Source organism: Lachnellula hyalina, assembly GCF_007821495.1.
Source record: "Lachnellula hyalina strain CBS 185.66 chromosome Unknown contig00003, whole genome shotgun sequence".
Classification (NCBI taxonomy): Eukaryota; Fungi; Ascomycota; class Leotiomycetes; order Helotiales; family Lachnaceae; genus Lachnellula; species Lachnellula hyalina.
Genome location: NW_022157117.1, coordinates 200,785 through 215,485, shown reverse-complemented (window position 1 = coordinate 215,485; position 14,701 = coordinate 200,785). Strand labels below are relative to the sequence as shown.

The 14,701-nt window shown below is 47.7% G+C and overlaps 1 protein-coding gene across 1 annotated transcript; it reads right to left on the bottom strand.

Annotated features, from left to right (window-relative positions):
- Positions 1 to 494: 494 nt before the first annotated feature.
- Positions 495 to 1,409, bottom strand: SNIP1 (Smad nuclear-interacting protein; the record flags this gene model as incomplete). Its single annotated transcript, XM_031145796.1, has 2 exons — positions 495 to 688; positions 731 to 1,409. The coding sequence occupies 2 exons, from the start codon at positions 1,407 to 1,409 to the stop codon at positions 495 to 497; spliced, it is 873 nt and encodes a 290-aa protein (XP_031009693.1).
- Between the last annotated feature and the right edge of the window lie 13,292 nt (positions 1,410 to 14,701).

Sequence of the window (14,701 nt, the reverse complement as noted above, 5' to 3'; positions counted from 1 at the left end):
CCAGCACGATACAGTCATCAGCGAATGCGGGAAGCTGCAGCTCTCGACGAGGGCACACGAGAATGTTCGATGCATGCGGGGATCGGTGGCTCACGAGTTTCCAGCTAGTTGGTCGACTCGGGGCAAAGACTCGTGTTCCCGATAAATAGGTCCCTAACGATTTCTTGTGTATTTTCTCCACGAGTTTCTCCACGAGTTTCTCCACGAGAAGGTTACACAACAAGGATCGGCAGATGGTCGACGCTTATTTAGGACTGACTGCCAGACCAGGCCGGCGCTCTTGAGTAGATAGAGTACCAAAGTATGACTCTTGAACGAAACCATCAGTGAGCTGTAATACACGCTCAGTATCACCTGATTCTGACCACCCGAAGATCACTGAATACCCCTAACAACATCATTCCAACCATTTCGCCTTAGACATGTAGATCCATATAGGTAGTAGCTTTCTGAAGATGTCTTACGAGAAACACAAACTTCCTGCTAAGGTCTTTTCAACCTTTAGGTGACATCATCAAGACGTATTCCCTAGTACTGTGCCCAAACTGAATCATATCCTTATCCCTCAATTCTAAGTAACGGCTAGGGGGGACCTCCTCCTTGTTGAGTGATGTTCCATTGGCAGACTCGAGGTCGATCAGGTAGGGTCTGACTCTGCCTAGCTTGTCTCCAAACTCGTTCTTCTTCTCTATATATCGAAATTGTATGACCGCGTGCTGCTTCGAAATACTTGGATGTTCCGCTGGCATATCCACGACTGCTAATTCGCGCCCTACAAGCCAGCAACTTCTGAGGCTAAGTTCGATCGTCTCGACAATTTCTGAACCCTTGAACACGAACAGCTTCCACACATCCTTTGTAGGTGGTTTGCGCGCCTCGGGGGGCTCGTGATACTTCAGGGCAATCGTTGTGCCATCCGCTTGGGCGAAAGAGTTTGACGCTGCTGCTAGAAGCCCAGAGGGGGCAAAGTTTGGCTTTTGCTTCTCTGGTAGTTCGCCTGCCGGGACAAGCGCCCCCGAAGGGTCATTGTTGGACTGAAATGATGCCTCCTGCGATGGCAGAGGGCCCTTGTTCTTCCGACTAAGTTGGGTTGCAGAGTCTTCTCGTGAATCTTTGCCATCTCTGCCATCTCGATGCCTTGGAGATCGCTCTCTGGTGCTTCTGTGCTTCGAACCTCGATCGTCGTCCCGTCTTCTCCGTGAAAATTCCTCTTTTGGGCTTCGAGATCTTCGACGCTTCCTCTCGCCATCGTCATGTTTGCTTCTCCTGTCTCCAGGCCTTTCGTCCTTCTCTTCAGGTCGTTCTCTGCGTCTGCGCCCCCGCCTCTCCTCCGAATCGAATGAGGGAGATCTTGATTTGCGAGGTCGATGCTCGTCTCTCTCTCGTCTTGACGTCCTCGTGGGGTCCATGTCGGGTTAGATTGGATTTGGTCGGGTTGAAGATGTGTGCAAATTAAGAGGCTTAAATGATTGAAATTGCAGGATCTTGGGATACTGTATCTCCAGCTCCAGGCTTATCAACTCGCTAAAGCCAGCCAGCCAGCCAGCCAGCCCAGCCACAGCCACGGCGGTACATTTAAGCGCCGGCGACGGTAAGAACACCAAAACTGCGACCACGACCTCCTCCTGCTCACCCACACATTATATCGCCATCTAGATTGGCAAGAGCGTGTTGCATTGATGCATTTTGCAACGCATGAAGTCTCATCCAAATTGCTCTATCTTACTATCACAAATTGAAGTCTGAAAGGCGGGGGGCGGGCTTCCCACAAACTTCCACTCTGGCTTCATTGGTCTACAAATAGGCGCATCTACAAATAAAATACCTTACTGTACCAAATCGCGCTTCTCGGGATATACATGCGTACATCCAACCCTCCTACCGCGGTAAAACCCTTACGAAAAGTTATTCTGCGCGGATCTCACGGCCCTGCTTGCGCGTCAAAGGGTATGATGTGGTGAGATGTATCCCTCTCTACCTGTATTTCCCCTGCATTTCTCTCGATTTACCTTTTACTTTCAAGTTCTCACTGCACAGCCCGCGCCTATTTGTATGATAAATGTATGGTATCTGTATGGTTCAGTGGCGAAGAGGCTGCATTTAGGCCCAGCGCTTCCACGTGGCTGGCTTTCTTCTCTTCTACAGCTCGTGGAGATGCAGCTGTAGCATGCATCCTTCATCTATAAATGGGTGTCTCCAGCTGCGGCCCGCTGCACCAACTCTGCACCGCTGTGGCTCGGGCGAATCACAGTCTGCCTCTCCCACGTGGCTAAGGCTGACTAGATGCACTATTCATGAAGATCACTTCGAGGCAACATCAGGATTCAGTTCCGTTGCGTTTCATCTTCTCCATGTGCAGAATCCCAGTATTATCAGATCTGATCACTGGGTCGTCAGCCAATACAAGCCTGTAGCCCGGGTCTTCGGGTTGGCTGCAGGTCCAAGATGTGGGTGCAAGGCACACACTACTTGATTCTATATCCTTCATATATCTGTCCGTAGACCTCCAGAGGGATTTGACCTGGTAATGCTCGACCAACCTCACCGGCCCCATGTACCAACTCTTCCTTTTCGTTTGAGAGAAGCGTCTTTCTGCCAACTCTCATCCAAGGCCATTTCTTCAACTTGCTTGAACTCGTAGATTCTCTCCTGGACTCAATACACGCATGTTTTTAGCAAATCTTCCTACCTCGAACAGCAGTGTAGGTGGTAGATATACACTTGTTGCTAGATGAGTACATACTCTGACGGCCTGCCCCCAATGGCTCAGGCTCGTGCCACAATACCACCCATATTTACCCAATGGGAACCGGGACAGTTTGCACGAGATGTTCCTTCTGGATTCCAGAGGATTCCTACTGGCAAAAAATTCAACGAGTTCCTGAGGGCGAACCCATCTACTGGGAAGCAATATATGAGGGCCGATGTGGTCTCGCCAATGACGCCAGCCGGCCGTAGTGTGTTGACCACACCAGATAGTAACAAGTGGGCGTTTGATACCTTTCTCAGCCTCCGGAAGTCTCCATCAGAACTGTCTGTGGTCGACTCGATCTTCGAGCTGCCTTCTGGCGGGCCGGACGACTCACCAGCATCCTCTACCCATGAATATATTGCCGAATTGGAAGATACATCGCCAATAGTAGTTCATTCCCAGAGATCGGCATTTCCTGGTCAGCAGTTGACCTTTCAATCCTCTGCAATCACTGTATGTTATCCCTTCACCATTTTGAAGACTTCAACTGATGTGTTAGTCACGTGCAATCATCAAGGCTGTTGACGAGGCCATAGCTCGCATCGAGGCAGACAATCGAAAGCTTCTCACACGTGCTGTGACCGCTGAAAACACAGTCAAAGTTCTACGTCAGCACAACTCGACCCTTCAACTCAACGCGGATCACTGCCATCAGCATCACCGCCGTGGGGTCACATCCTCCCAGTCTACCCAGCGTCGTCGTATCCAACAAAGCCCTGCCATACCCCTGTCAACTTTCAACAACACAATCGACGAGGTCTCGGTCCCTGGGAGTAAACCACCCCAGGCCGCACTTTTGCCGCTGTCTCAACCTTCTCCTACCCGTACGGCACCTCAATCCTATAGATCACCGCCGTCGACGCCTCCGTCTCGCCCACTACCCACCCCTTCTCCTTCACCACCCAAATTCGCACGCCGCCCAACACCAACAAAAGCCCCACCTCGTCCACCACACACCTATCCCAGTCCCATCGACATCACCCGGGTTCCAGCCTCAAATTGCACCGCCTCAATGCAAAACCTATCCTCCCCCACTACCAATATTCGCAACATCTCCTCCCCGATCACAATCCAAGACATCTCTCCACCCATCCAAACCATATCTTCGCCCATCCCCGGCTCCGTCACCAAGAACCGCGTCACCTACCAAGGAGCACCCATCTCCTTCTCACCTCAAGCACCCATTATCTCGTTATCAGAAGCGCAGATAAAGATGAAGCCCCTACCACCGATTTCGCCCAGTGCGCTGCATGGCAACGTGCAGATTGGGTTGGGCATCGAAGAAACTGATTTACAGAAGAGTATGAGTAAGCGGAAGAGGGCTTTTAGTGCGTTGTTCAAAAAGGGGAGGAAGACTTCTGCGTGAGTCTCGTTATAATACAGCATGCGATTTATCTGGTTGTTATGTTATGAACGGAGCGGAATGGGGTCATGGCTCTATTTGAGCCGATTTTCTTTTGTCATCATGATGCATTTACAGGACGGTACGGTATGGGATTTGGAGTTTGGTGGGAGGGATGGCGGGTAGATTGCTCGACTGTCTAATGTACATTACGAGTCTATGACTATCTACAGGGGACTAGGCGTTTTGGATTGATCGGGAAACATGTACACACATATGATATTTCACGCTCATTTAATTCTATTTTACTTTATGTATTCACTTGTATCTTTGATGAATTGTATTTGATGTCTCATTGCTATATACTATATGTCATTCAGCTATAACAATGCCTTGAAACCCCCTTTTTCTTCTCTTCCGGGCTTGAAATTTCTAGTATTTTCAATTTCCTTTCCTGGCTTTCCATAATCGCCAACCAACCAACCAACACCAACATCTAGAACTACTAGGTAGTCCACAACCAACATGCGACGGGAAGTTTTGTGTCCGTCCTACGAATATATCCACGTGACTTCCCCCCCCTGCGCTAGTTACCCCCCGACTGTACATTCCTATTTTAAGCTTGGCTCCTGTTCTTGTTCTTGGTCTAGCCGAGGAAGGGAAGCTAGGTACTGTACCTAATTTGTGAATGGGGTGTAACTGATGTACTGTACTATAGCACAGTACAACGATTTATCTTCTATATTTGTACGCAGGTACGGATTTGTGCTATACTATATCTTTGAAGGGACGTTGCGAGATATAATGTACCTTCAATAGTTGCTGGCTGCTGGCTGCGCTTTCGACTGACGAAATAAATGTGCCGTGTTTCCTGCCTGCACGTGTCCAATACTGTGCGTCTCAGAGCAGGCAGTTCCTTTGGCGCTCAAGGAGGAAGAATTTCCTCGGCGTTCGGTCATTTATGCATTAATTATGGGGTGCTTTGCTTTGGTTATGTTTCTATAAGTTGGAAGCTAAACTCCAGCTAGCAAGGTAGCGAGCGGGTCACGCGTTATATTTTGGGGTGAAAATAACACGCGGGCATGGATGGAGTAAAGGATAGCTATTGTGGGAGCACGATATGCTCATTGAGCTTCGAGATAACGTCGGTCTGCGGATGTGTCCTGTGATGTGGGTGTGAGGAGGGGAGCCTGAAGTCATGATGGATGGATGGGATGTTAAACGAGAGAGCCTCTGAGATTGAGGGGGATTAATCAGGTGGCACATGACTCGACGCATTCTTTGAAATATTGATAATATATACATAAATTCACTCTTAATGCATCTGAACGGGTTTACTCCGCTCTTATCTGAGCATCTTTTAACCGGGAAAGGGAAATTTCGTCTTTGCTACATGTTAAGAAGCGATACTCCAAAGCCTCCAATCCACACACCCATTTTCAGTATTCTGGGTAAAAATCCCGCCGTTCTTATCGGATTGCGTATCTGTATCACCTATGTAGTAGAATTAGCATAACCTTTTCATATAAAGAGCTTCGAGGATTCGGACAAAGACACCACTTACAGCTATCCAGAAGCTTGTAGAATATATCTTTACAATCCTGGTTCTTGGGGATAGTCCAGTTTTTCGTGGGCTCGCAACCAGTCTGGTCGACGGAAAACGCTACGTTCAACATGAGGTCCCGAACCCCTGTTCTACAGCCTGTGGTCTCATCCTCCCAGTATCCGTCCCCATGGACGTAGGCCGTGGACATGCAGAATTTGTCAGCACTGTCGAACCAGAATCTGTCGCCCGCATAGCCGGAAATGCCGTTGCTTTTGGAGGTGGGGTCGGAGGTGTATACGGGCCCGTCGGTGCCGCATAGGTGTTCGATTGAGAATACACTAGAGGGGAAGAGGACATGTATTAGTATATATTCGATGGTGCTGTGGATAGAGCAAGATGGAGTAGGATGAAAATAAAGGAAGTTCATATACCCTGTATCGCGCGGGAATGATTGGCGTGCCTCACCCCACCAATCGGTGCCCCCCGTTCCGTAACATGTCAAGCTGTTTTGAGCTGCTGTCGGTGTTGGAGTCGCCGCGACACTTGTACTTGTGGTCTTGGGAGCAATTGTCGATATGGTTTTAGAGCCACATGCAACAATACCTGTCCCTCCCGAATTGGTGGTTGTTTGTATACCCACCATGGTCTCGCCACATTGGCAATACGTATCGAGTGTAGGGGAAGCCCCAAGACTGTTGGTCGCACTACTTGGAATTAGATGCTTGCCGATTATTTTGGGAAAGACACTTACGAGGTGACTACACAAGCTGTGTTGACAGATGTTGAATGCGATGTCAGACTAATTGTTTGAGTTGGGAGAGTTGAGAAAGCGCAGTAACTTGTTGTTGAGCCATTGATGGTTGAGTATGGCCCGCGACCTTCGCAAAAGCACCATGAAGAAGGCTCATTATTAAATCCCATTAATTCGTTGTTCCCTTCGGTACAATCAGGTGCAGCGGTAATTGTTGCCGAAGCTGATGAAGACGTGACATGAGCAGAGCTTTGAGACGCCGAGCTTTTGCTAGAAGTGTGGCTAACATATAGAGTGAGGTTCCCCACATAGGTAGGGTAGTCTTGTCCTGCTGCATCTTGCCAATCCGAAGCTTCTTCTGCCTCATCGGATCCTTCTATATATTTTGAGCAAGCTGGTGCAGATCCTGTCGTGGTAGTGGTGAATGCAGAACTGCTACATCCACTGACAACAGACGTGGTTGTAGCACAACTTTGGCTAGATCCAGAAGTGCTTGGGGCGCATGATACGAATGCATCAGTCACCGTACGTGGTTCACAACTGGAGGAAGATGAAGATTGCTTAGACGTAGTCTGCGTCTTACTTGATTCTTGAGAGGAAGATGAGGTTTGTTTAGCCGTAGTCTCCGTCTTTGTTGGATCTTGAGAGGAACTGGGATCCGGTGTGGGGTTTCCATCATTTCCTACCGTGACGGTAGGAAAGTTAGGGACTGGTGGAGGGACGGGTGGAGGGTAAATTCCAGGGACTATTGGTAGACCCCATGCCAAAACGGCCCCTCCTCCGCAGAACCAACAATGCCAGAACACTGGAACCACCGTACTATGACCGCTTGAGTCTGTAGTTGATACATGCGTATTTATAGTGACTCCGGGGACTGTGGTAGTCGAAGAAGCCGTGATTGTGATAGGTGTCGTGATTAGTGCAAGTGCTGCTGTCGTACTGGACGCGGATGAACTTGACTGTTGGGATTTTGTCTGAGATGAACCCGATGAGTGTGAATTTGTCTGGGAATCTGTCTTGGCCAAGAGACTTGATGAAGTGGATGAAATTGACTGCGAATTTGATTGTGAAGAAGCGGATGAATGTGACTGGGACGAATTCGATGAAGAGGATGAACTTGACTGGGACGAAGTCGATGAGTGTATCTGAGATGAAGTCGACGACTGTGAATGCGTCTGAGACAGAAGACTAGATGTAGAAGAGTGACTTGATCCCGACGATGTTGAAGATGTGGCGAGTGTAGAATTTGATGTTGAATTCCGAGATTCGCGTGGAAGTAAGAAACCGTTTACATCTTGGACTTTTGCTAAAGAATGCGAGGCAAAAGGAAGCAACAGGAGGAACCGGCCGTGAATCTTCATTGTACCTAAAAGCCACAACTGTAAAAGACTAGAAGGGGAGAGTAGTGCAGGAGAACAAGAGATTGAGGGACGACACGATTTAACTTCAAAGAGTGTTCGTTGGTTGGTCTATAAAATCCAAGCAGCATACTTGAGTAGTGCTACATAGAGGAAGTGCATTTCCCTAAACCTTGCAGTACTTACAACTACTAGTAATCTAAAAGGGTGCTCTCCGGAGCGTTCCCTTTTTTGTACGTATGACATTTACGAGTAGGAATATGGAGATGGGTTACTCCCCCCCCTTAGTAAACGTTTCATTATGGGTTTGCTCCATAAAGCATAGAATCCTATACTCCCTAGAACTGGATGGCTGGATGCCCTGTCAAGTAGCTCACTATTCACGGCGCAGGGTACTTCCTACTCGTAAAGTCCTTATAAAATCCCACTAGGCCCTAGACGTAGTGATATCATTTGCTTAAGTCCCTTGTTTACACGGTGGGGCGAAGGATCATTAATAAGGCGGGGGGGAGAGTATGGTTAAATTGAAGGCACGATGAGATGCAGATGGTTCGGATCCTTCGCGCAGAGATTCAAGGTAATGAGCCTTGTTGCCCCGCTTTACTGGGGAAAAGCCACGTGTAGCAAAGACCCACCACTATGGTGCCCAATTCAACCTCGGTCTCGGTTTACGAACTGGTGGAGAGTTTGGCTGGCACTCTTGAATTCCTAAGTAGGTAATTTGAATTTCGTCAACCTGTTTTCTATTATTAATTATATCTGATCAGTCTCATTCGTCTATTGTATCATTTCCATACAGGGCTTGAATCTAGTATACTTGTAATAAGAACAGAGGCTGAAAGTTTCATCTATTAGATGACTTCTCACCTCGACGTGGTGATTGGCTGAAGCCTCGCTAGTCGTACGTTCATTCCTGATTAGGTAGGTATAACCCACTAAGTATAACGACCGGCCGTACTTTTCTAATTATATATTGTGCTCGCTATATGTCTCGTCATTAGAAGTTACAGCTCTGCCTTCTACTATTTCGGCCTTTCATCAAAACTATGCCTGGAGTGCCTCAAAATCAGAGGTGAGAGACTATCTTCCACTGATCTTTATATAGACTCGTCCTAATGCGTATCCCAGTTCTCCGCCCTTCGACGAGGGAGATCCATCGGCTTGGAAGGAGATCCTCGGCCATCAGGACAAACAGCTTGTGAAAGCTGCCATTCGTGATGCCTCAACTGCTGGTATCAAAGTCCTCCTGGACACGAAATCGACATTCACTGGCGTCGAAGAAATTGTGCTGCAAGAAGCTGCCCGCGCCGGGAGATTAGACGTCGTCCGCTACGTCCTCCAGCAAAACCCTCAAATGACTCTTAGTGAGGATGTGCGATACTATGCAGTCATCGGCGGCGTTTCAGTCTGGAAGGAACTGATTGCCTTCGATCCTGACTGTGTCAACGTTGAGATCGGTCACCATGGAGATGCTGTTGGTTTAGCTGCGGGAAGGAACAAGGCTGAGTTGTTAGCCTTTCTTCTAAATGAAACAAAAGTGGATATCGAAAATAGCAATTACGCTGGGCTGCCTGTTCTACCCTTTGCAATAAGCCATCAGAGGAGTGGAGAAGTTGTGGACCTGCTTATTGGACACGGTGCACGGATGAAGGATGAGGTCGATTCATAAATTAAAACTTGAATTTTCCAACTGTAACAAACTAATTATTTCGGTTCCCTACTACTACATGGATATCGTGCCTTGTCTCCGCAACCTTGCCGTTGGGATTCTATCTCGTAAATATTGGTACATTGAGTGAGCCTCGTGGGTCCGAAGGATGTTGTGATTTTCGTAAATTTCCCACCGATCCAAAGACACTCCGGAGTCAGTACTGGAAGTTGGAGCTCGGGGGATCCACTCATGTAAGGCTTACTGCCTTTAGATCAAGGCTAGGAAAGATTGCTGGGCAAATGTTTAACTGCGTTCTCCTGCAACTCTTATGTTTCTCTGCTTTCTCTGCTTTCTCTGCACCTTTACATTTCTTCGATTGCTTGATTTCTTAACTCGCAGTCCGCCCCTCAAACTGCTTCGGTAGTCTAAAGTCATTCATTATGCGTTGCCTTCAGTTGAACAATTCGTCGATATCATCCTTTTTCACTTTTGGTCTCGTCGCATATCTTCTCGGACTTCAGTCTTTACTTTCGTACGCATTTCCTCTCACAGGTTCTCTCGACAGCCTCCCAGAACGCTCTCAGGATGGACGACAAGTCGAATCAGACCTCATCGACGCGCTGAACATCACTTCCGACTTCCCAGCTCTTGAAAAACGCGCCACAATCACTTCTACCTACGACATTCCCGGAGTTGACGCATGTGTCAAACAGGTGCAGGCCAAAGGCTTGGTGGAAAAGTTACCCTCGGTCTATTACACCGGCTACCCACTCCAGTTAACGGCTGCCAAACAATGGGCTTCGTGCCATTTCCAGGAAGCACAAAGTCCAGCGGAAGCGGATTACAAATTCGCCGCTTGGCGACGCATAGTCGACAATAAATGGGTCGCAGATGTATCGTTCAACATTGGGGAGCAAATGCTGGAAACGGAACCCGAATTTCCTGATGACTTGCAAAAGCAATTCAAAGACCAGTTTTTGAAAGAACTTTCGCAAGCATATGCGGAAGAGTCTCAAGGCGAAGTGTACCTTGTTGTGAAAGATAGCGTCACGACGGACGATGTTTCTTGGGATACTACCAAGGCTTGGGGAGGTAAGAAATATTCGCTCTTGTGTTTGGGTGGTTGCTAATGAAATAAAAGGATGGGAGTATCCTGCTCTAACGAGAAACACAAAGGTGACCAAGATATATAGGGTTGATCCGGATACGGGAGATGAGCCACGAGTTATTTGGACGCAGGGGAAAGACTCGAAGTCAAGCCAGGAGCCAAAAGGCGTGCGGGGCGCTACCACTCCTTCTTTTGAAGAGTGAAGACACAGATTCATCAATTCAAATAATGTTATACGTTGCTGTTGCCTTCTACTCTGCATGTTCTCGAGCAAGTCAAATACGTGCCAGTCGAGTGCTACGTGTAAAATCTACCTAAAGAGTTACTAGATTCCCGACTTGGCTTCAGGTATCTATCCTCAAATTAGTCACCGTAGTATAGGAGGACGAAAACTACAAATCAGGGTTAAAATGGATGTCTCTTCGCAAAGCAAGTCCCTAGAGCCGGGGGAAGGAAAACTGGGTTTTTAGCGAAGACCTTAGCAAGTTAGGGGTCGACCCACTAAAGGAGCGCCCTGAATTGGAAAAGCAAAGCACAAATACAATAATTTCCAGCCAAATAAACAAGATATAAAACTGCGATGCAACATCATGTGCGTGCACCAGAATTCCATATGTGCGGAATATACGGAATCGCAGGCGAAGGATTGTCGAAAGAGCTCGCTGTGCGCATCTAGTCCTACACCAACCGCATCGCAATGAGAGGGTGCTTTCACTATGATTTCCACGTACGAATTATGTATTAATAGTAACTCCCTGACACAAGAACGTTACGCTAGGAGCGGCCAACTTTGCGACTTATTGCTGGAGCCAAGCTCACGGCCTAAGCGCTTCGACCCCCCAACACGTATCGACGTTCTAGTTCAGCACTATTTACTAGACACGCCGTTCTTGAAATATTGGAGGCGCAATTGTTCATAACGTGCTCTCGATTGATACGTTGAATTTTCAAGTTTATTTAGGAAGGGAGCCAACCACAAGACAAAGTAGACGGATTATGCTGACGACGTTGAAGGAGTTGGCGGTTTGAATACCACTCTGCAATACCGTACTGAGAAGGCTATGCAGTAACTTGAAATAAGCATGCATGAAAAGAGATATGGCCAATGAACGTATAATAAAAGGATAGGCTTTGAGCGTAGATAAGCTACGCTACCTTGGTAAGAGAGAATGCTTGGGTGCGTCTTGGAAAGAAACCTCCCTTGATAACTTCAGGGATTCATCGGATACCTTGCACCATACATGCTGCCGCCTACGCATCTCGCATAGACTTGACTCATCACAAGGTTAAAGTGCGCCTGCCGGGATAAAAAAGTGATGGGAGCGATTACACCACGTGATCCACAACACCGTCCATCAAGTGGGGGTAGATATACACAGCAAAACATGCAAGTAAGCAAAAAGATGATTGGTGTATCCTCGAGCCACTTGACTCATCTGGTGACCTTGGATCTCCAGTAATCGTCCACTGAAGGAAGGTCTTCCAACTGTGCGGGTACACGGCATATATTCACGAAGATGTGGAAATATGGTTACTCATTTCGAGCGGCAATAATTCCATAATGATGGGCAGGTAGGCAGGCATCCCTGCAGGCCGTTGGTCAAATCACATCCCACTGGGAAATCCATGTGGAAGCACACGACAGCAATTGCACCAGGGAATAGCAGTTTCAGTACAGCCTAAATATCAAAAACCCAGCAGATTGAATAATAACCCTACGCGGCAGTAATCTTCATCGGATGTTCATTTGCGTGACCCTGACTGCATAAATATTGCTGCTCTCACATTCGCTGTTGCTTCTAAACAGACTTCGGTAAACTCTCAATTGGGTAGTAGCTTCTGCAAGTGTTCTGGTGATTGGCTTTAAAAAGATCAGGGGGAGGGTAGATAGGGAAATGACTGGCGCGTTGAATTATGAAGCACACTTACATGTGAAAATGAATCGAACCCTGAAGGCAATAAGGGCAGACGTTCAGGAATTATGAATGTTTAAAACTGACTGCTCTTAAAAGTCCAGCGCCGAAAAGTCCCATCTAGAGGTGCGCGAGCATTAATCTATACATTTTAGTTGAGTACATCCTTCAAACACACTAAGATCCAAAAAAAAAGACTTAAGATATTCCCAGTGTCGGCCTCCTAAAGTCAAGGAAAGCAGGCGCGCTCTTAGCTTTGTGAATAATTGTCGGCCTGTAAAAGAAGTCGGGAGAAGATGGCCTGATGAGTTTGATGTTGGGGGTACTGTGTTGTTTTATAGAAGCTGGAGCGGAAATACTGCTAGTATGCGTAGCTATAAAGGCTCCTGGAGGCTTGTTTGCTTCGTCCTTTTCCCAGAAGTACAAGACCTTTTCTTCCCACTGGCGAAAATCCAGCATGTTGATAATCGTGAAAAATATTTGGGCGAGAAGATTAATCTCCAAAGGAGACGTTCGAAGCTTATAGAGAAGCCATCGATTAATTCGGTCGTTTTTGTTATCCTCGTCAAACTCAGTGATCAGGAATTCGAGATTGGCTTTATCCTCAACTGATGTTGGAAAAAGCTTAGGGAACATACTATGATCATGTTCACTTCTTAGTCCACCGATATCTCGCACCGTAGTCTCCTCTGCTGTATCATTATTACTGCTGCCACCCTCCCTGCCACCACCTTCAAGGCTTCCGAGGCTGCTGTCTCTAACCTCAATGCCTTCCTCCAAGCACTGGGCCTTCAACATTTCAAGGTCTTTTCTGATCTCTGTCATTTCATCCAACAGAGCAGCTTCCCGTGCTGGGAGGCTTTCTAAGAAGCTTTTCGAGTCCCCATCAAAATTGAGGCCAAGTCTTGTCCGTGTCTCTTGCTTTAAGAGAAGAGTTTGTCGTTCCTGAAGCGTGTTGTCGTAGCTTTCTGTGGCAAGATCCAAATCGCCCAGCCGCGAAAGGTATTTGGCATGCAGAGGATGAAAGTCCTCACTAGCTTCCGAAGAAAGGCCCAGGAATGACTGTGATGTTGGTGGTAGGGTCGTAGAAGTGGGTGTTGTAGTGTCAACGCCACCTGGATGAGAAATCGTATATTTGTATAAGCGGCCCTCCATGCTGTCAAGAGCGAATTCTGTTTGGTCCATTAATTCTTTCAGGTTGTTGTATTCATACTCGGAAGGTCCATAGTCATCTCGAGCTGCTTGCATTGTGGCATAATAGTCCTGGAGATCAGACACCGGCAAGTTCAAAGATGCTGTTGACGAAGAAGACAAAAGAGAAGCCCGCTCCCTAACAAACTTCATAAATGCCTCGTCCGCTGAGTGCTTAGCTGCCTCTTTCTCGTTGAGCTCTGCCTGCTTTGCGCGGATCTTTGCCCGAAGTCTGAAGATATCTATACGCAACGAACGCATTTTTGTTCTATCTTCTGCCATTCGAGCGGGATCAGGCTCAATCAACTCATCTTGCGCAAGAAACCTCTCCATGGGACCCAAATTAAGGGCTGGCGATTGTTGCGAATACCCTTCATGAGTCGATCTTATGTGGCTTCTTGGAGACGGAGCTCGGTGGGGTTCGGACGCGTCGGCTGTTGACGCGCTTTGATCGCTGGCGTGCATTGTCTCGGCCGTTTGGAGGTCATGGAGCGTATTTAATTGAACACCACCGGCAGGAGTCTGGCAAGACGCCATATACATGTCAGCATCCGTTTCTTTCGGGCTCGGCGGTGGCAGTGGTGTACTGTTCACAGGGGTACCATCTAGCGATGTTCTATCACCCGTGTTTGATGTGACGGAGGAATGCCGAGTGGCATTGCTGCTACTCTTTTCAGAGCTGAGCGAAATGCCATAATCATGGCGTTTTGTATCCGCATCTGATGTCTGGCTCTCGTTACTGCTCCATTGGAGAGTTTGTTGACCTTGTTCCCAGCCTCGTTGTACAAATATGTTTTTATCTTTTCGTTGGGGTTGCCCGGCGCGAGTCATCAGCTGCATGAGTCCGCTCTCAGCTTCCGTGGACGAGTTGAAGTCTGCCATGTGGACATAATGCTGCGTGTTTGTGATAGCGAAAAGCAATCCGAACAAGATGTGGTATATTGAGTCAATGGCTGCATGGGGTGAGAGTGGCTACATCGTTGAGATACAGTAGCATAAGCCTGTGCGAAGAGTGTCCTTTTAAGGAAGTGCATGGTCCTCCCTCGCTAGTCCGCCCTATATCTACCTGTGAGCTATTTCTTTCTTTGA